General features: G+C 49.6%; 1 protein-coding gene across 6 annotated transcripts in view; it reads left to right on the top strand.

The window, feature by feature from the left end:
• The window catches only part of WSCD2 (WSC domain containing 2), a 348,664-nt gene that overhangs the window by 297,785 nt on the left and 28,346 nt on the right, over positions 1-22,533 (top strand). For all 6 annotated transcript variants that reach the window (XM_071209824.1, XM_071209825.1, XM_058281478.2 and 3 more), the window contains 3 exons: positions 1,565-1,739; positions 8,156-8,320; positions 18,340-18,540. In XM_071209824.1, the coding sequence (XP_071065925.1) occupies positions 1,565-1,739; positions 8,156-8,320; positions 18,340-18,540 (541 nt within the window). The remainder of the gene's footprint in view (positions 1-1,564; positions 1,740-8,155; positions 8,321-18,339; positions 18,541-22,533) is intronic.

Genomic DNA, 22,533 nt, shown 5'->3' on the forward strand with positions numbered 1-22,533 from the left:
CCTCCTGGCTGCCCCTGCCTGCTCTGAGCCGGACTTCCTGCTTGGGTGTTTCTTTCTTGATAGGGGGACTGTCAACCGGCAGGGATACAGCTGCTTGTGCCAAGTGGCAGAGAGCCTGAGATTTAGGGTATCAGAGGGGACCTGATATGTGCCACCAGTTAGAAAATGTCATCAGTCTTGGCCAAGCTGACCCACCTGTATGTATCATTGCTCCCTCTCTGTTCATCAGCTGTGTGCTGCATTTACTATTTAATGTCTGTTAGAAAGAAACCAAAACTACCAGTAAAGCTCCCTGGTTTCAGCCACGCAGGTGTAACCTCGGTTTGTTACATATTTATCCTGAACCAGCTACCTGGGAGAATTTGGGGCTGTGAGTCAGGTTTAAAAGCAAAGGACACTCCATTAGTCTGATCCTGCTTAGCTGTGCTGTAGAATGAATAAAGCAATTGGGGGCTGCTCTCCCAACAAAGACCCTGGATACACATTAAGGATCAATATCCTCTTTGGCTGGAAAAAAGGATTCAGACAGCTTTGCCCAAAGCTTGGGATTTGTATCACCGTCAGGCCTGGGGAGGATTCACAGTGGTGACATTACATGACAGTGGGGATGTCATTCTTTTTCTGTTTTCCTCCAAGACCTACCTCCAGGAGAAAGTCTCCCCTCAGCGTAGAGTGTTTTTTAATGCCTTTCTACCCTCCATTTCCCTTTTGCAGGACAAATGTAGCCAGCCCCAGTCTCAGAGGCTTGACAGGCATTAAAATTTAATTACATGGTTTTGTTTCTGTCGAATTTTTTCCATATAATAAACTTTAAAGAAATTTTAGATGATAGAAAAGTTGCGTTGAAAATATAGGTGATTTCTATATACCCCACCTCCTCCCCCTCTCACATTTTCCCTTATAATAACATCCTGCAGGAATGTGGTACCTTTGTTAAAATTGAACAGATATTGAAGCATTGCTACTAACCAAGATCTGTAGTTTACATTATGTTTTACACTTTACACCATACAGTTTTATAGGTTTTGAAAAAATGTATAATGGTCTACATCTGTCATTGCAATATCATGCAGACAATTCCAGTGCCCTGCAACTGCTCCACATGCCACCTCTTCTTCCCTTCCCCTTCCCTCAGTACCTTTGGTAACCTCTATTTTGATATCAATATTACAAGTTCTTCTGTTACGACAATAATAAGTTTACTCTGGGCCATGGTTGTGTTCCCCCCTTTGTTTGTTCCTCAACACACCATGTTGTTTCTATAGGATTTGTGTTTACAGTTTTATAGGTATGGAAATGCTACTTGTCCATTTGTGGTAGTGATAGAAAGTTTCCTTTGAAATTTAACTTTTAAAATGTGGGTCGACTTAGTGGAAACTAGTAAATAAGTAATAGGACAAGAGATGCACAGATGGGGCAAAATCATAAAAGTGGGCTTCACTGATGAATTTGGGGGCAGCGTGATGGAGAAGGGGACTGTGGGAATTCCAATCTCTATGCTGCATTTCGACTCTGGGTTTGTTCAGGGATTTAGCGCCTGTCTTCCTCTCCCCTCTGTCCCCAGGAGTTCCCGCTGGCAGCCCTCGCGGGCACCGCCTGCCACTGTGGGTTCCCCACCACCCGGTTCCCCCTCCACGAGAGGGAGGACGAACAGCTCTGTGCCCAGAAGTGCAGCGCCGAGGAGTTTGAGAGCTGCGGGACCCCCAGCTACTTCATCGTGTACCAGACACAGGTCCAAGGTAAGCCGGGCCGCCCCCTTGCAAACCCCAGGTGTTTCCCAAATGCCCCCTCCTTTCCAGGGGTGCCCATCTCGTCAGTTCCATACAGCACATCAGGAAGAACTGGGCAGGCCGAGGGCAGGGCTGGGCACTTGGCCAGGTTAGAGATCCTGGTGGGCAGTGGGGGAGGAACCTAGTGGGGGCCTGTGGCTTTCTTCTCTGTCACTCATCACCAAGGACCCGGTAGATCCATCCCTACATTGGAAGCAGTAGGATTGGAAGAGACCAGCGCTGGGAGTGGAGACCCAGGTCTCCCAGCGGCTCCCACACAGACCCACTGTGTGACTCTAGGCAAGTCACTTCCCCTTGCTGGGCCTCAGTTTCTCCATCTGTAAAGTGAAGCTGTAGAATTTTGGCTTCCAAGGGCCCCTCCAATTCTAGGATCCTGTGAATCTATGTATAAATTCCGTATTCCCTCTTTACCATCCTCCTTCCCTCATTCTTCTTTCTCTTCCTCTCACTTGTCCTTTCTACTTATATTCTGTGTTAGTCAGGAGTGCTGATGCAAAATACCAGGAATCAGTTGGTTTCTGTAAAGGGAATTTACCAGGCCATAAAGCATAAGTTAATTGCCTCACCAAAATCTTTTTTGCCATGTGTTGGAGCAAGATGACTGCTGATGTCTGCCAGAGTTCAGGCTTCCTGGGTTCCTCTCTTCCTGGGGTTCATTTGTCTCCAGGCTCAGCTGCTCTGTTTTCTCCACAAGGCCAGCTGTAGACTTGCAGGTGAACAGCTCTGTCTCTCTCCCTGGGACTTGATTCTCTCTGGGCTCAGCTGCTCTGCTCCTCTGTGTGCTTGCTTCCCGGGATCCAGCATTAAAACTCCAACTAACTCCTCTGCTCTGACATGTAGTTTTATCTGGGCAGGGACTCACCTCCTACTGATGTGGCCAATCAAAGCCCTAATCATAATTTAATCACACCTAGGTACAGACCAGTTTACAAACATAATCCAATATCTATTTTTGGAATTCTTAAACCATAAAAACTGCTACATATCCTTATATCCTTCTTCCTTTGCTACTGGAGCCCACACTTACCCTTTATCTCCTCTTCCCTCTCTTGGGCTGGGGGTAAAGGTGATGATGGTGGTGGTGGCACTTGGGGTTTCTCAGAACGTGCTCTGTGCCAGCCCCAGGGTTCGATCCTTCCTGTGCGTTTTCTCCTTCAATCCCCTCAGCTTTACAGTGGGGAAGCCGAGATTCAGAACAGTTCAGGGACTTACCTGAGATCACGCTGCTTAGATAAAATTTCTAGATGAAAACCTGTACTCCTGACTGAGTCCTCTTGAAGGGTGGAGGGGTGCCTTGCTCAGCCCAAAGGAAGTCCCTGCAGGAGTGCCCCAACATCTGAATATGCTGACCGCCTCCTCTGCGCCAGGTATTGTGCCAAGCCCTGTACAGACCTCATTTCATTTAGTGCTGTAAAGTCCACAGCCAGCCTAAGACAGGGCAGTGTCATCCCCATTTTATAAATGAGAGAACTCAGGTTCAGACGGGCTAGGGAGCTGGCCACCGTTACACTTCTAACCCCAAAGTCATCGCTAGAAACCTTGACCCACGGTGTGAAGAACATGCCCCACCCTCTGAAACCCGAAGAACCAGCAAAACACATTTGGGCCAGAGCACCTCCTTATCTCCCAGGAGCCAGGTTGCCCTGTATGGTTGGGCAGGTTGGGCACTGCAGAGGCACAGCCTATGGGGAAAGTGGGGCCCCCAAAGCTAGCCCCAGCTCTGCCTGCCACACTTTGTACCCTGACAGCACAACCACCTGGAGGAAGCTTCAGCCCCTTTTTCTGACGTGCACAGAGATGCTGTAAGAGCTAGTTGGCAGCCCACCAACATTCCCTTGCCTGTTTGGCCTGCTGGAGTGGGGGTGGGCAGACAGTGGAGGCCAACTGTGGCTATTGCCATGGCGGCTCAAGTCCCTCTAATTACCCAGTGAGCAGGAACGTGTTTAGCAAGTGCTGCCTTGACTCTGTTTACACGCCGAGGAGGAATGGAGAGGATGAGGATGAGTGTGTGTTAGTTTCTGAGGAAGTGCTGGTTGGACTGTGCAGAACTGTGTTGCCTCCGCCTGGGGGGATAGTCGTACACAGATTAATTAGCCCGTGACTGTGAACTGCTTTGATGCAAGCAGAGCAGACGCTGGGGCCTTTTCGGCAGCAGATAAAGAGTCCCTAATTGATGAGTTTGCTTGTCCTGTGCCCTGCTCCCAGGCCAGCACTGCTCTTCTGTTTTTCCACGTGGCACTCACAGTCCGTCCACACTGAGGACGCTTGGACCATTTGGTTCACTGGGCTGCCCAGAGTCTGGTCCACCATGGCTGTCCCTGAGAATTTACTATGTGCCAAGCAAGCCCTTTAGTTATGCTGATGGGTGCTAAACAATTGTTGAGCACCTACTGTGTGCCAGGCACTGTCTAAGCCCTTTACCTGGATTAACTCATTTGAGTCTCACAACAGTCTGATGACACAGGTGCTGCCGTCATTCCCATTTTACAAGTGCAGCAACTTGGTCCAGAGAGGTTGAGTAGCTTGGCCAGAACCACACAGCTAGGACACGGCAGGGTTGGGATTCAAGCCCAGTAGACTGGATCCCAGGACTGCACTGTTACCCATACTCTGCATATACTTCACACACATTATCCATTTAATCCTGGTAGGCTACTAGCCTCGTTTTATAGGTGAGGAAACTGAGGCTCAGAGAGGCAAAGAGCCTTGCTCAAGGACACACAGCTAGGCCATGGCAATCCAGGATCAAAACCCAGGTCTGTCTGATTCCAGCGCTATATACAATACTATCCCCAGCATCTGCTTCTCAATTTATGGGGCCAAAGAGCCAAATCAACCTCCTTTTTAGTGCTTTCAATGACAGCTTTTACTTCGAGGCTGGTCCCAACCTCCTTGGTAATGTTTGAATGGAGAAGTCTTGTCTCCTGGGAAAATTAAGAGGCTGAGTTCCTTACCTTCCCAATATTCTATTAAGAAAAACTGTCAAACCACCAGAAAAGTGAGAGGCATTACACGGTTAACTCTCTTATACTCACTCCTTAGACTGTGTATTTGTTAACCATTCTCCTTGCTTTCTCACACCTCTCTCCATTTCTCCATGCATCAGCCCCAGCTTATTTTTTATGCATTTCAAAGTAAGTTGTAGACAACAGTATACCTCGCTGCTAAACACTGCTGTATGCATTTCATTAACTAGAATTCAATATTTGCTTATGATTTTTTTTAGATTTACTTTATTTATTTCAGTTTATCCTCGCCCCCATGGCTCTTTCATCTCTCTGCTCATTGTTTGCTCACCGTCTCCAGGAGGCCCCAGGCACCAAACCCGGGACCTCCCCTGTGGTCGGCAGGCACCCAACTCTTGAGCCACACCTGCTTCCCTGCTTATGACGTTTTTGAAGTAAGATTTACCTAGAGTGACATGCACCAATTTGAAGTGTACACTTCAGTGGCAACTGGGTAATCACACTCCTATCAAAATGTAAAGCAAAACCATCACTGCTGGCAGTTCCCACATCCAGGCTCCCTTTTGCAGTGTGCTCCCATGCAAAGCCTGCACTCCTCTGGACAAACAGATTAAGCACGGTGGCAGAGGACAGCTGGGCTCGGGCTGGTAACAAGAACGCCACGAGCTACCGCCAGTCAGCTCGTCATGGCAAGCCAGTCCAGAGCCAACACCCTGCTTGCATCCTCTTTAACCCTCCTAACAACCTCAGGAGGGAATTGCTGTTATTAGGCCCATTTACAGGTGCGGAAACTTGGATTCAGGTGCAGTATTTTTTCAGTCACCCAGCAAGTACATGGCAGAATTGGAATTTGAATCAAGGACTTGAAAGTCTGTGCAGTTAGCCCCCAAGCTATGGGGCTAGCAATACGGTAACAGCCTTTATCCTCTCCCCAGCCACCAAGTGCTCTAGCTCCTTCCCTCCTCACCTCTCCAGGGTAGCTCCTCCCTGAATCTGGAGCTCCGTGCCAGGGCCTGACGGCCCAGTGGGGACCCCGAACAGAAATGGCCGGTGCAGTTGTTGCTGTGCTGTGAGGCCCCGATCAGACATTAGGAGCCATTGCTGTTTTTACTTCCTGGCTTTGGGCTTGGCTTGAACCTGTCTCTTGCCCGGCTGAATCTGATCCAAACTGGCTACTGCTTCTTCCAAGCTTAACGCCCCCCACATCAACAATCAGGGCTCTTGGTATAGCTGGCCCTGGGAAGCAGCCGCCCCTTCGGAGTTAGTGCTGGAGTCGCATCCTGAGAACAAGCGGCTGCACTGTTAGTAATTAGGGTGACAGATAGGATTGGCCCAGGGCAACCAGGACATCTGATCACCCTCCCCTGTGCTGGGATGGAGTTGGGGATGTGGACAACTCTGTCAAAAAGTGGCCATGAATGAGGTGAAGGAGGGATGGTGGTGGCTGGAGGGAGACAAAAAAAAAAAAGATGGAGCTGTTTGCTCATGTTTGAATGCTCATGCCTCTGAGCAGCTGAGAGGGAGAAGATAACAGGGGAATAGATAGATGGAGCAAGGAGCTTGGGGAGGAGGGAGGTATTGGATCCAAGCCATGAGCGGGCGATGGCTCCCACTTCCCTGGAAGAGGAAGGAAGGCAGAGAGGGTGGGGTGCAGAGGAACCTCATGAGCTCCAGGGGCCGGGGGCCAGGGGGGGCAGGCAGCCAGGAGAGGGGAAGGAAGCTTTCCCACCTTCACTTTCATGGTAAATAAGAATTAGTGTCTTACAGATAGAGTGAAGAGGGCGGGGCTGGCCAGGCCTGGGATCGGGTGCTCTCTCCTTCCCCCTCCACTCCAGAGCCCCCTGTACTGGCCCTTCCCTCAGTGTCCTGCTTGAAACAGCCGTAGGGACCAAAGGGAATCATGCTTGTGCCTTCTTAGCTCCAGTCAGGGTGCCTTGCTGGAATTCGATAAAGCCAGAGAGTCAAGAATATCAGAATGATGCACACCTGCTTCCAACCCATTTTACAGATGAGGAAACTGAGGGTTAGAGGAAAAAATAACTACCCCTTTTCATTTAAACCCCACAAGAGCCCTACAAAGTAAATATTACTATCCACCCACCACCATCTCCCCACACATCTCCCCAGCTACCATCAATTCATTCATCCATCTCTCCAAGAGACATTTAAGTGTCTGTTAGATGCCCGGTATTGTGTAAAGTGTTTGGAGAATCAAGAGCAATATGGGTAGGATTTCTTTTTTTTTTTTTTAAGATTTATTTTATTTATTTCCCTCCCCCCCCTCCCCATTGTCTGTTCTCTATGTCCATTCACTGTGTGTTCTTCTGTGTCTGCTTGCATTCTTGTCAGTGGCACTGGGAAGCTGTCACTTTTTGTTGCATATCTTTTTAGTCGTGTCACCTTGCTGCATCAGCTCTCCATGTGTGCGGTGCTACTCCTGGGTGGGCTGTGCTTTTCTTGCATGGGGTGGCTCTACTTGTGGGGTGCACTCCTTCCGCATGGGGCCCCCCTATGTGGGGGATACCCCTGTGTGGCATGGCACTTGTAGCACGTGGCAGCACTGCGCATGGGCCAGCTCACCACATGGGTGAGGAGGTCCTGGATATCAGACTCTGGACCCTCCATATGGTAGGTAGACACTCTATCCATTGAGCTACAACCGCCTCCCAGGCAGGATTTCTTAACCAAACCAATAATTGCACCAATAATTACTTGAATTAGAAATGTTCTAAGTGACATGAGGGAGATGGACCGAGTACGCTAACGCTCGAGGGCTCCCTAGCCAGGGCAGCCAGGAAGGAAGTACCAGTTCACCTGAGCACTGAGGAGCAGGGAGCAGTCCACCAGGCAAAGGCAAGCAGGCAGCAGTGAGACTGAGGGAAGATCGTGCCTGAGGTCGGAGTCAGGAAGAGCAGAGCACAGGAGAGAAAGCAGAGCAGAGCCACGCTGGCTGGGAGGTGCTGGGATGGGTGGGAAGAGTGAGTGGGGTGAGGCTGGAAGCATTCAAGAGTTAGTCCACAGAGGGCCTGGGGCCAGGAATCTTTGACTTGACCCCGTGTAGATGGAAGCCTCTGAGGGGTTTTAGCTGGACGAAAGGATGGTGATGTGACTAGATTAGCTGTGCCAGGGGAAAAAGAGGCGTCACCTTTTATCGAACCCCTGCTTTGTGCTAAGCACTGTGCTTATCACCTTGCTTACATTGTGTCATTTAACCCTCACATCAGCCCTGGGAGGGAGGAACCATTCCTCCTACTTTACAGATGGGGAAACTGAGGCCCAGGGCACATCGTGTGCCACACGGCTGGGAAGTGCCAAAGGTGGGATTCACACCCTGGTCCCTGCTGGGCTGACTCCGTCTCCTCCTGCCCCTGACCCCGGGCCGTGCCCTGCCCTCTGCAGACAACCGCTGCATGGACAGAAGGTTCCTCCCAGCCAAGTCCAAGCAGCTCATCGCTCTGGCCAGCTTCCCGGGCGCTGGCAACACGTGGGCACGCCACCTCATTGAGCTGGCCACCGGCTTCTACACGGGCAGCTACTACTTCGACGGCTCCCTCTACAACAAAGGTGAGGAGGGGGAGACCGCTGGGCTCGGGAAGATTCCCTCTGGGGAGAGCTTGGGCAGTACCGCTTCCTGAGCACCTACTGCGTGCCATTCAGCTCACCCGGGCATGTTTTGTTTTTTTTTTTTTTTTTCATTGACTTTGTAATAATATTACATTAGAAATATATATGTGAGGTCCCATTCAACCCCACCCCCCCACCCCCCCTCCTCCCCCCCAACAACACTCGTTCCCATCATCATGACACATCCATTGGATTTGGTAAGTACATCTTTGGGCACCTCTGCACCTCATAGACAATGGTTCACATCATGGCCCATACTCTCCTCCATTCCATCCAGTGGGCCCTGTGAGGATTTACAATGTCCGGTGATTACCTCTGAAGCACCATCCAGGGCAGCTCCATGTCCCAAAGACGCCTCCACCTCTCATCTCTTCCTGCCTTTCCCCATACCCATCGTCCACCATGTCCACTTTTCCCAATCCAATGCCACCTCTTCTATGTGGACATTGGATTGGTTGTGTCCGTTGCACCTCTATGTCAAGAGGAGGCTCAGATTCCACATGGATGCTGGATGCAATCCTCCCATTTTCAGTTGTAATCACTCTAGGCTCCATGGTGTGGTGGTTGTCCTTCTTCAACTCCATCTTAGCTGAGTGTGGTAAGTCCAATAGATCAGATTGTAGGTGCTGGAGTCTGTTGAGGCTCAGGACCTGGCTATCACATTGTCAGTCCAGAGATTCAAATCCCCTAAATATATCTTAAACCCCAACATTAACTGCACCTCCAGCACATTAGCATGAAAGTCTTATGAAGGGAGATCCCATCTGAGTCCAGATTCATCACACATAAACACCATTTCCAAAGAGGGGCCATCTGCCCTGGTAGTTAACCCCATCGGCCATGACCATAACTCCCATGGGTCTCTTTAGCCCTCAGAGGAACCAATATCTGGGGGTTGTATCTGCTTTATCTGTCTCTCTGACTCTGCTCAGTTGTGCATGAGGGCAATCCTTCTGCCAGCCTCCAGACTCTTTTTTAGAAACTCGTAGCCATATAAACTCATTTCTCCTTTCCATTTCCCCCTTACTTTAGGTCAAACAGCATTTTAAAGTCATGGTATTTTATGTAGACATGGATATTCTGCTGATCCACATTGAACCTTCCGTATAAGGTCATTTTCCAGTTGCATCATCATTTGGTAGTTGATAGTGGTCCCTCGTTGCCAGGGAGGCTCATCCCTGGGTGTCATGTCCCACGCTGGGGGGAAGGCATTGCATTTACATGCTGAGTTTGGCTTCGAGACTGGCCACATTTGAGTAACATGAAGGCTGACAGGAGGAAATTCCCAGGCACAATGTTGCTCTAGGCCTTGTTCTTATTTTAGGTTTATCAGGTCACAAGCATAGTCATTAGCATCAGGGGCTCACTGTTGAACCCTCACTCCCTCCCAGTCCCCGCCACTGTACCTGGGAGACTGTCGCTGCTCCCCTAGGGACCACGACAGAGCACCACTGGCCAGGAACCCAGTACCCCCCCTACTGTGGTTTTTAATTGTTGCCACTATGAGTATATCCGGGCATGTTTTTTGAACCCTACTGTGTGCGCATTACCTTCCCTCCACTCAGCTCCCACAAACACATCTTGAGTGTAGTGTTCTGGGAACTTCACCTGCATCAGTTCAGTGTTAGGTTTTTATCAAGCACCTCCCATGTGCTGCTACCTTCCTTCCTTTAAGGTCTCCACAAACATTTCTTGAATACCTACTATGTGCTGGTTGCTTTACCACAGGCAGCTACTGACCAGAAACTCTATGTTTGCTTGGGGTCATTTATCGAGTCCCTACTACTCATTAGCTGTCGTAACTACATTCAAGACCATTTTTGTTGTGCCGGGTACTTTATTTTTTGTTTGTTTGTGCTTACTGAACACCACCATATTCTGGACATGCTTCCTAAGTTAAGCTTCCCAGGAGGCATTTATTTAGCTCCAACTGTGTACTAGGTACCTCATGTTGGTTCAGGTTGCCACAGACATTCTCTTGGCCACCTGCTATGTGCCAAGAGCTGTGCCAAGTGCTGCATTCTTGATTAGCCCCACGGTAACCCCAGGAGGTAGGACGAAGGTGCTGTTTCACTTACGTGAGAAGTGAGGCTTGGAGAAAGGAAGTAACTTGTCCAAAGTCACGCAGATTTTTTTTTAATGAAACAACCAGGGACTGCACCCTAATGTTGCCTAGTTCCAAAACCAACATTCCTTTTTATTCCCAGGTGAGAAAGCCCTGGGGCTTGTTCCTTGGGAACTAGAACTCGTGGGTGAAATGCCCAGTGGGTACAAAGCCCTATCCTGGGCGTGGTAGGTAGATCAGGTGGGCAGAGGCTTTGCCTGTGTGGGCTTTGAGTCACTGCAGAGCAGCCCTTGGCCAGTGCATCTTTGTATCTGCAGAGTAGCTGAAGACCACGCCTGGCTGTGTGACCTTGGGCAAGTTATCGTACCTTTCTGAGCCTGTGTCGTCATGTATGAGTTAGAGCTAACAGTACATACCTCATGAGGTTGTTGCAAAGGCTAATGAGGTGATACATGTAATGTGGTAGCATTAAGTGTCCCACAAATGGAGGCACTGAGCTTGGTGTTAGCAGAGAGCCCCTCTCTGAACCCTAGCTCAGGGAGAGCCACGGTCGTGTCCTTCTGAGAGCAAAGAGCAAAGACAGTGGGGGCTAGAAGAGGCAAGAGGGTGAAGGGGGACGGGTAGAAGGTCGGAGTTGGCAACAGGGCAGGAGTCAGGCATTGGCCTGGAAGTCTCGGCTTTATATGTATTTGTGCAGTTTTCATTTGGGGTTAAGCTACCCTTTGTCAAGCACAGTCATATACAAGGTTCTGTGCTGAGGGGTTTGTGTGCTTTTAGCAGGATCTGCAGCCGGGCCCAGCTGTGAACAGTGCCTCTGCTCTGAGCCGTTGGGCTGCTCTGCCTTTATGGGCAGAGTTTCTTGACAAAACAAGTAATTCCAAAAAGGGGGTCCCATCTCTGGACTCTCTCTGGCTTGTCCTTGGGCAGTGGCTGGGGGCAGCAAGTTAGGAAAGCATCCTGCTGCTGGCCGTCCTGCCTGCAGCTCCCAGCCATGGCAGCAGCCCTACCCACGCCACAAAGGCACAAATGGAAGGGCCCTGCAGGGTCGTTTAGTTCAAGGATCCGACGTGATTCAATCTCACGTGTCAATTCCCATCAATCCCTGACTAAGATTGTGTGTTAAGAAGAGTTCTGAGGTTTTGTTTCCCCCTCAGAAACCAAGTGCCTTCATCTAGTAGTGATGCCTGCTGAGGATGCACGGGGAAACAGTGGTCTACGTGTCAGGTGTTTGTCACCTCTGAATCACGGCTCTAACCCTATCTCCTCCTTCCAGAGAAAGGGAAATGGAATTAGATGGAGATCTAATTTTAAGTCTGAACTCTGTTACCTACCAGCTGGGGAAGAGTCTTCATTTCTCTGTGCTTCAGTTTCTTCATCTGTAACCTGGGGGTGTTAGTCCCAAACTCACAGATATTTTGAAAAAATATAAGACACTGTATGTGAGATAATATATGTGAGAACTTGGTGGAAAATATACATTCTTTTTTTAACAACATGTATCCAGGACAGTAAGTTATTTGTTTAAAGTCGAGGGGGGTTGGTCTCTAACTACTCCTTAGAATTCCCCAGGAGCTTTAAAAATCTTGATGCCCAAGCTGCACCCAGACTGCTTACCTCAGAATCTGGGCATTGTCCTGGGCATCAGGGTGTTTTAAAAACTGCCCTGGTGATTCCAATGCAAAGCCAGGGCTGAGACCCCCTTCCCTAGTCTAAGAAACCAGTATTCTTACTTCCAGACCGTCAGTCCCCAGAGCACTGGCCTTCTGCCCTATGTTTTATATAGTCTAGTGCTGGGAAATAGTAAGAACTGATCATTAATGGAGCAAAGTATCTACTAAAATATAAACTTGATTTTTTAAAAAAAGAAATTAATTGCAGGCTCTCCAAAGCAATTCCCCTGCCTCGAGCTGTGTCCAGTTACTGGCTGTTGGCTTAGGTCCCCCCAAGAAAGGCAGGGGGCTGGCCAGAGGCACTGGAGGCTTTCAGTGCGCTGCCCTTCGTTTGGGTTTAAGAACCCTTCCTGCAGCCTGAGCCAGTGCCGTTAACAGTGAGTTCTCCCTGAACCCAGAGCCTGGCCGTGGGGCACAGACAGGGAAGGCCCCCGTTCCCCCAGCAGCATCTGTCAATCCTGGCTGCTCCCAAGCCCTTCCCTCCCACCCCCTCACCTTTGCAACCACAGGAAGGAAACGGCTGAAAATGTTTAACCCAATGAGATTCTCCAGCCCCAGTGGCTTGGCGGAGGGTGAGTCCTAGGGCGCGGGGAAGGGAGGGGTGACTACTCTGCCCCATGCCCCGCACCAGGCTGCAGTTGCGCTGCCCCTTCTGTAGCTCGGCCCGCAGCTACGCCGAGTTCTCTACAGTTAGGAAGCACAGACGACAGGTGTTTGCACGTGCTCTCTCCTCTCCCGTGGACACTGGCCCCACTCTTACCTGGCCCATCCGCCTGGAACCCTGCACCTCAGGTCTCAGGACAAACCTGAGGGGAGGGCGGGACAGCAGCCCCAGAGGGCCCGTGGGTGGGCCAGGGACTGGGGGCAGCCTCTCAGGATTACCTCATCCTCAAAACAAGCCCATTTGTCCCTGGAGGACCACCAGCCCCCAGGCGTCCACACTAGGAGCCGGGAGTGGGCCCGTGCTGCACCTCTAAAGACCAGGGCCTTAGGAGATGTGGAGTCTCTGCCACTTCCCTTCTCTGTGCCTCAGTTTTCCTAACTGCAAAACGCATGGGCAGCTATAATATTTGGAGATGGGGGGATAGAGGGGGAAATTACTTTGCTCTCTCTGTAGCCCTGAAACCAGAGGATTGTCTCCTCCAAATCCTGGGACAGTTGTCCAGTCCCTCAGAGTTTAAGGGACACATGGGTGCACCAAATAAAGTGACACTTTGGTGCCCCTTCAAAGTAATAGAGTTTAAATAGTGCATATTTCTATAGTGGAAGTGCTGGGTGCTAGGTGAGGGGAGCCTCCTGGTGGTGCAGCTCAGCAGTTCTGCTCTGGCCCAAGCTTGCATCCTGGATTCAAATGGGCCTCCCTAGAGGACGGCTGAACAACCAGTACTTGTGCTCCAAGCAAGCCTAACCCATGTGGTTAGCCAAAGGCTTCTTTCCAGACAGAGAATTTTTTCCTCTCTGGCAGATATTCTGCCAAACAGAATTTTCCCACCTCTGTACATTTCCACTGCTCCCTACAGACTAACTCCTCAGAAAACCAAAAGGCTGCCCAGTCTGGAATCTGGAGCAGCTCTTTCCCAATATTAATACTTTTGTTGTTGTTTATAATTGTTTTATCTCATCAGCTATGCTAGGGTCGATCCCATCACAGAACGAAGAGAATTTTGACTTAGGTCTCACAATGTGTGGAGCTGATTTATCATAGTTGAACCATGCGGTCATGTTTCTGACCATTTATCTTTCCTCTCTGAGGATCTGTGTTGGTTTTGTATAACCTCTGCTGTGCTCATGGTGAAATGGATTTTGATAAAGTACTATGAAATTGTAGATAGAAAAGTCCTTTATCCATGTCTTAAAGAGCTCTACCAATGGACTACAGCACCTTCGGACATGAGCTTGTACCTAGCATTGCCTTATGGATAAATGCTTATGTGCCAGGCACTCTCACAAGTCCCCGTGCCCCATTCCTCATTTCCCTCAGGAGGCAGTGTTTCCCATGATGCTTTGACTTCAAAGGCTATGCATTATGGTTTTCTCGTGGGCATGGGCCAATGCTAATCTGCAAGGCTAGCCTAATCTTAGGAAACTTGACTTGGCAAGTCTCAGGATGGGACCTGACTCAAAAAATCACATTCCATTCCTGATTCTTCTACCAGGTGGCCCGGTAAGGGGGCTCTACTTCTCTAGACCCCTGTCCGCAGAGACAGGGGTCGGTACTGCCTGCATGCCCTTTCAGCCCCCTTAGAAGCTAGAGGCACAAAGCATTAGAAATCTTTGTGAGAAGCAGCGAAGGAAGAAACTACACTCCAAGGCTTGATGAAGCAGGTGGCTTTTCAGCCCAAGGTTTTACACTGGGTCTTTCCTGTTCTGTGTTAGCTGCTGTTTATTGAAGTCTGACTATGTGCCTCATTAATTTCTCACAACAGCCCTGTGAGGGAGAAGCTGCATGGTCCCATTTTAAAGATGAGAACCCTGAGGCCCCAGAGGGGTGACCTGACTTCCAGGATCACTTTTGAGTTGGAAACACAGAATCTTGACGACTTAGTAACATTTCTATTGTGCCTTCCAGATACTGCCCAAATGCCTTAACTCTCATGGCAGGGGGAGGGCATGAGGGTTGAGAGCACAGTTCAGGAGAGTGGATGGTTTGGGTTAATCTTGGCTCCACCACTCCCTAACTCTGTAACTTGGGGGAGTTATTTGAATGCTCTGTGCTTCAGTTTTCTCATCTATAAAACCCCTCATAGGATTGCTGCAAGGATTGAATTGCCTAAAATATGTCAAGGACTCAGACCAGAGCTGGGGCTATAGAAGCGTTCTCTCATTCCCTCCTTCTCCAGCTGCACAGAACTTCTCTCAGTTCCTCAGCTTTTGAAATGCAAACCAATCGTAGTCCCCCTTCCTTTTTAAAATATATATATATATTTTTTAGAAAAGTTGTGAGCTGACAAAACAATTGTGCATAATGGGCAGAATTCTTGTATATCACCCCTCTACCAATGCCTTACATCGTATCGAAACGTTTGTTACAGATTACGAAAGAACATGATCAGACTATTACCACTAACTATGCTCCATACACTTGGAATATTTTTTCCATACACCCCCTATTATTAACACTATGTATTAGATTGTCCGTTTGTTATAGTGCATGAGAAAACACTCTCATATTATACTGTTAAGCACCGTCCATCTTACACCACGGGGTTCACTGTGTTGCACAGTCCCATGCCTTGTACCATCCATCCCAAGTGTACACTCAGTGGCTCTCAGATTCATCAGAGTTATGCAGTCATCACCCCCAAAATCTGCAAACCTTTGAACATTTTCCTTAGTCTAAAAGAAAATATCCCATACCCCCGTTATTAACCTTTAGCACTGATATAGTACCTTCTCTGACATTGATGCAAGAATACTACAATATTGCAAAAAAACATTAATTGCATTTTTCCCATGTATCGCCATATTCCTACCATCTTGTAATAGTAACGTACATTTATTCTAGTTCATAGAAGTTCATAGAAGAATATTCTTATATTTGTACTTTTAACCACAGTCTTCATCTACCTCCAGGTTCACTGTGTTATTCAGTTCTAGACTATCCTGTAGCTTTCCTTCAACTGACATTTAAGTCCCTAGACTACCCCTTTCAGCCACAATCTAATTTATAAATGAACTATGTTAGTTATACTCACTATAATGTTACCATCAACTCTATCCATTTCCACACTTTTACAGTCAAGCTAATTGCAAATTCTGCATACTAAGCATCAGTACCCCTTCTCAGCCCTCATTCTGTCTCCTAGTAACCTGTACTCTGGGCTTAACTCCATGTGTTTATTCTTCACATTTAGTTCACATTAGTGAGACATACAATAGTTGTCCTTTTGTGCCTGGCTTATTTCACTCACCATAATGTCCTCAGGGTTCATCCATGTTATCATATGTGTCCCAATTTCATTTCTTCTTACAGCAGCACAGTATTCCGTCATATGTATATACCACATTTTGTTTATCCATCCATCGATGGATACTTAGGTTGTTTCCATCTTTTGGGAATTGTGAATAACGCCGCTATGAACATTGGTGTGCAAGTGTGTGTCACATCACTGTTCTCAGTTCTTCTGGATATATTCCTAGTAGAGGGATTGCCGGATCATAGGCACTTCTGTATTTAGTTTCCTGAGGAACCGCTGAACTGTCTTCCACAGAGGCTGTGCCATTCTACATTCCCACCGATAGTGAAGAAGTGTCCCTTTTTTCCTCCACATCCTCTCCAGCACCTGTAGTTTTCTGAGGTTTTTTTAGTTTTGTTAAAGATTTATTTTATTTAATTCCTCACCCCCTTGTTTTGTACTCGCTGTCTGCTCATCTTCATTTTTTGTTTGTTTCTTAGGAGGCACTGGGAACCAAACCTGGGAACTTCCATATGGGAGGGAGGTGCCCAATCACTTGAGCCACCTCCGCTCCCTGCTTGTTGTGTCTCTCATCATGTTTCCTTATTGCATCATCTTGTTGCGTCAGCTCACTGTCTTGCTTGCCTTCTTTAGGAGGCACCGGGAACCGAACCCGGCACCTACCATGTGGTAGGCAGATGCCCAAGGCCTTGAGCCACATCCGCTTCCCTGTGTTTTGTTTTTTTAATGGGCATTCTGTGAGGTGTGAGAAGATATCTCATTGTAGTATTTATTTGCATTTCCCTACTAGCTAGTGATATTGAACATTTTTTCATGTGGTTTTTTTTTTGCCATTTGTATTTCCTCTTCAGAGAAATGTCTATTTAAGTCTTTTGCTCATTTTTTTTTCTTTGTCCTTTCTCTCTTTGCCCATTTTTAAATTGGATTGCTTGCCCTTTTATTGTTGAGATGTATGATCTCTTTATATAGCATGGAAATCAAACCCTTATCGGATATATGTCCAAGTATTTTCTCCCATTGAGTGGGCTGTCTTTTCACCTACTTAACAAAGTCCTTTGAAGCACAAAAGTGTTTGTTTGAAGAGGTAGAGTTAATCCATTTTTTCTTTCATTGCTTGTGCTTTTGGGGTATGGTTTGAAAACCCACCACTTACCACCAGGTCTTGAAGATGCTTCCCTACTTTTCCTTCTAGGAGTTTTATAGTTCTAGCTTTTATATTTAGGTCCTTGATCCATTTTGAGTTAATTTTTGTACAAGGTGTGAGATACGAATAGTTAGTTCTCCCAGCACCATTTGTTGACTAGACTGTTCTGTCCCAGCTGGGTGGGCTTGTCAGCCTTGTCAAAAACCACTTGGCATAGACATGAGGGTCTGTTTCGGAACCTTCAGTCAGCTCCATTCATCTGTCTGTCTATGCTAGTATCCCCCCTTCCTTTGTTTAAACCATTTTATGGTTTACCTCGTCTTTCTGGTTTGGTACTGAAATCTTCACCACAATCCCCTCAGCCCTCTCCAGCCTCACACTCTGCTCTTGTTTTCTGCTCTCCCTCATATGTACCAGTTTCTTCACACCACAAGACATTTGCACCTGTTGTTCCCTCCATCTGGCCCTCACTTCCCTCCTCTCTTGCCCTAGTAAATTTCTCTCCATCCTTCCATTCTCAGCTCAAGTACCTCTTCCCTCTTCACCTGGGAAACCATTCCTGATGCTGCCCAATCAGTCCATGATCCTGGCTGGGCCAGCCGGGCTGCTCGGCTCCGGTCCATGTCTGTTCCAGGGTCTCACCATCTGGGACTGACAGCTCCCCAGGGTGTGTCCTCCCTGTGGTGGTGGCAGAAGCAAAAGAGGATGAGCAGAAACATGCAGTGCTTCCGGAGACCTGGGCATGGAACTAGTACACTGTTGCTTCCACCCACGCTCCGCTGGCCAGAGCAAGCCCAGCCCCAGTGGAGCAGGGATGTAGACTCCACCCAAAGGGGCTTGTCCAGAGCCCCACTGCCGGGTCCCTGCCTCAGCCCCGAGCTTTACCACCACTCTTTCTGGCAGTAACCCTGGCAGTGATTGTACATTTATTTATGTCATTATTTGGGTAATCTGACTCTCAACGTAGTGTAAGACCCGTGGATGTTCTTGCAAATCATTTCATCCCCAGTTCGCCACACAGTGCCAGACACATAGTAGGTGTTCAATTGCTGTGTGTGTGCATGGACAAATGAGGATTCCTGGGGTGGCCCAGAGGGGTGGGTGGACCTGCTGCCTCCCCCAGCTCACCTGCCCTATTCCCTACCCACCGGCTGGCGGGGAAGGGTTCAAAGGGGAGCGAGACCACTGGCGCAGCGGGCGGACCATCTGCATCAAGACGCACGAGAGCGGCCAGAAGGAGATTGAGGCCTTTGACGCTGCCATCCTGCTCATCCGGAACCCCTACAAGGCCCTCATGGCGGAGTTCAACCGCAAGTACGGTGGGCACATTGGCTTCGCCGCCCACGCCCACTGGAAGGGCAAAGGTACTGCTTGGGGGGCAGGGGCCGGGGGCCGTAAGGGGCCTGGGGGGGCAGGGGACGGGGGGCGGTAAGGGACCTGGGGGGGGGCAGGGGCTGGGGGGCAGTAAGGGAGCTGGGGGGCAGGGGCCAGGGGGTGGTAAGGGAGCCGGGGGCGGGGGCAGGGGCCGGGGGGGGGGGCAGTAAGGGGCCTGGGGGCGCAGGGTCCAGGGAGCAGTAAGGGAGCCATGCCGTCTGGGCCAGGCTGTCCGGGATGGGGCATTTCTCACGAGAGGAGTCCCTGAGGCAGTGCTCCACTCCCAGGCCCTGTGTAGAGCGGAGGGGGACACTTCCACAGCCACCACCCCTCCTACGTCACTGTGAGCTGGGCTGTTCCTCTGAGCTCACTTTGAAGCAGGTCAAAGAACCCTGTCCTGGGGGCTGGAGGCCTGGGTCCGTCCCCAGGTCAGAGGCTGACTGCCTGTGTGACCTCAAGGTCATCTAGGATGTCCTAAAAGCTCACGTACAGAGCAGCATTTCATTGAACCCTCCAGACAGCTCTGGGTTTGGGGTGCTAGAGAGGTTGAGGTTAAGTGTCTTGCCCCAGGTCACACAGCTGGGAAGTAACCGTGTTGGCATCCAAGCACTGAATGTTATGCAGATGGCCTGGGTGTGAGCCTCCACGGAGGTGTGAGGCAAACACCCGGAGGCAGCCTAGGGTAGTGGCCAGGGCTCTGACGTCAGAGCCAGCTCCTGCCATCTTGAGCATCCTTAACTTCTCGCAGTCCCAGCACCCCACATGGACAACATGAGGCTCCATCACCAAAATGCGTCACCGCTCCTGAGTGTTTTATTAGGGTTGATTTCTTAAACCCCCACAATTATCATCTCCACTTTCTAGACGGGGCAACCTGGGCTCAGGAACTCTTTGAGTAAGTGGTGGAGCCGGGATCTGAACCCAGGGAGTCTGGCTCTTGGGCCCACGTCCTCAAGCCCTGGGCTGTGAGAATGGGTTAGAGGAGCTGGGTCTGCGGGGGCTGCGTCCCCACCCTGGTCTAGGGTGGAGGAAGGAGCTTTTTCCCACTGCATCCTCCCAGGCCCAGCCCAGGTCTCCAAGGGCTCTGGCTGGGAGCCTTCCCCAAGGAACCCCACCCCCTGCAGCCTCCACCCAGGCTGCATTTGAGTGGAGACCCGTGCTTTAGGGTCCCTGAGCCAGCAGCTCCAGCATCACCTGGGAGCTGGGTAAAATGCAAGTTCTCAGATCCCTTGAATCCGGAGCTCTGGGGGTCTGCCCGTGCCTGGGTCCCACCCCCAGAGCCCAACTTCATGGTTCTGGATGGGACCCGAGCACCAAGAGCTTTTGAAGTTTCCTGGGTGGTTCCAGTGTGCACGTGCGTTTGAAAAGCAGAGCAGCTGTGCTCACAGCCTAGTGCCTGCGCCAGCAGCAGCACCCGGGAACTGTTAAAAATGCCAGTTCCCAGCCCTGCCCCAGATCTGTTGAATCAGAAACTCTGGGAATGAGATAGGGCAACCTGTGTTGTAAGAAGCCCTCCAGGGGTTTCTAGTGCACAGTCAAGTTTAAGAACTACTGCTTTAAATGCCTGCCACTCGGTGTGGGCTTTAGAACAGCAGCATTTTTCAGAAAAAAGGCAAACAAACCTCAGTTCCCACCCTAGACTTCACTGAATGAGAAGCTGCGTTTTAGCAAGATTCGCCCCTTCCCAGGTACTTGGTGTGTAGTTTAAAGTTTGAGAATCGCTGCATCAGAATGCAGAGAGCCTCAAATGCGAGGGACATCCCCATAAGAGGAGGGGCCACCCAGCTGGGGGGCGCAGGTCTCCCCCACCCTGCCTCGTCCCCCTCCCAGGCATAGCTGGGCTCCTGCAAATCTCCCCTTTGGTTCCATTACGTTAATTTTACAATCTCCCTGGAGTGGTTCCAAAGCAAAGTTTTATGTGATATGATTGCACAAGGTGAATTGTCCTGGCTCTGTTTAATGAAATAGCTACTGTGTTTAATGATTCCATGGAGAATTCAGTCCAGTCAAGCTGTTCATCGGGCCAGGTTCCTCCTGTCGACAGGAAGCTCGAACACGGACTGGCTGGGCCCGGCCTCGCCAGGGACAGGTGTGACAGGTCTCAGGACCGATGTCTTGCTGCTCATCATGCCTTTGTTACCCAGTTTGAAGGCAGTGATCAGTTTCTAGGAATTCTGGGCTACTTGTGGCCTTTTGGTGTGTTTTTTTGTGTTTTTTCTTTTTCATTTTTTAAATTTTTTAAGATACTTCAATTATGTAAATGTTACAGAGAATATATAGGAGATTTCCATATGCCCTACTCCTCACACCTCCCACATTTTCCCACATTAGCAACATCTTTCATCAGTGTGGCACATTCATTGCAATTGATAAATGCATTTTGTAGCATTGCCACTAAGCATGGATTATAGTTTACGTTGTAGTTTACACGCTCTCCCATTCGACTTTGTAGGTTATGGCTGGATATATAATGGCCTGTATCTGTCATCGTAATGTCATTCAGGATGATTCCCAAGTCCCCAAAATGCCCCCTAATTACACGTTTTTCCCTCTTGCTAACCCCAGAACATCCATGGGTCACTGCCTCCACAAAGTGGTATTTCTCCCACTGCTAGAATCACAGTACATCTATAGTAGAATACTAGTAAGTTTATTTTAGTCAATAGCTCATTTCCCAATCCTGAGGACTCTGGGATGGTGATGCCCACTCCACCATTAATTGACGGGGGGAGGAGGGGGGAAGGCTTCGATCTATATACCTGATGGATGGCACTCTCTTGCTTGCAGTTGTAGGCGCCCTTTATTCCTTGGTATGTTGTTTGCCCATCATCTCCTCCCCATTAGCTGTCCTGGGTGAGTGGTCTTTTGTTTTTAGTTTGCTCTATTCTTTCCAATGAACTGACTTAGGAGCTTCCCGTGAGGAAGCTCTGCCACAGGAGAGGAGGAGGCGTGGGCGAGCATCTGCTGCAGAAACATCAAAGGGGGGTTTAGAGGGTAGCTCTGGCCCAAATGATGGGACATGTAGGGGTGTCTCAGGAGACAGGGGAGCCACCAGCCTCAAGAACAACTGGAACAGAAGCCAGTATTTATTGGGTACCTCCTGTGCCCCAGGCACTGTACTGGGATCTATGCAAGTCTTATTTCATTGTCTGCATGGCGTCCCTGTGAGGTAGGTCTTAGCACGGTCACTGTTTCGCAGATTGGCAAACTGAGACTTGCATGGAGTAACTTGTCTAAGGTCACACAGCTAATAAGGAGAGGAGCTGAGTTTCGAACCCTGGCAGTCTGACTCCAAAGTCTGTGAACAGCCTCCGTGTCTGAGATGACAGCTTGAGGGTTACATGAGCAGAAAGTGACCAGGAGTGAGGCTCTCTGGGACCTGGAGCATAAAAGGTACTGGAGCGGACAAGGTCACATGCTCTTAGAGGGTTTGCCAGGATGGCGAGGGGAGCCAGGCCCAGTCTGGGATAGATGCAGGTTCGAATTCTGACTTGGATGTCCCCTGGGTGGCTTTAGGCAAGTTGTTTTATGCCTCTGAGCCTCTATTTCCCCGTATGTAAAATGGGGCTACTCATTCCTACTCACTAGGCTTTTGGGAAGCCCTGAATGAAATAAAGTACATGAAATGCTCCATGCAACACGCAGCACCAGTGTTCAGGCAGCATACAGGCCCATCCCACCCATTGGATCGAAGGGCCTGGGGTCCCAGGGAGGTTTGCCGTCAACCAGGAGCCGGGCCACGTGCATTTCCACCTGCGCCCCAGTCTACAGGACCTGCTGCTACCTGGGAGACCCCAACCACCCCCCGGACTGGCCTTTCCTCTTCCATGAGGGCCACTCTGCAGCCCTTTCTCAGCGTGAAATGCTCAGAAGTGGCCGAGCCTAGAAGCCCCACTCTGCATGGCTGGGTGACCAAGCACCATCATCCTCCTCAGCTTCTCCAGGTATGCTGTGAGGTGACTCAGGAGTGGGGAAATGCTGGA

This window comes from Dasypus novemcinctus, chromosome 19 (assembly GCF_030445035.2).
Source record: "Dasypus novemcinctus isolate mDasNov1 chromosome 19, mDasNov1.1.hap2, whole genome shotgun sequence".
In the NCBI taxonomy this organism is placed as follows: domain Eukaryota; kingdom Metazoa; phylum Chordata; class Mammalia; order Cingulata; family Dasypodidae; genus Dasypus; species Dasypus novemcinctus.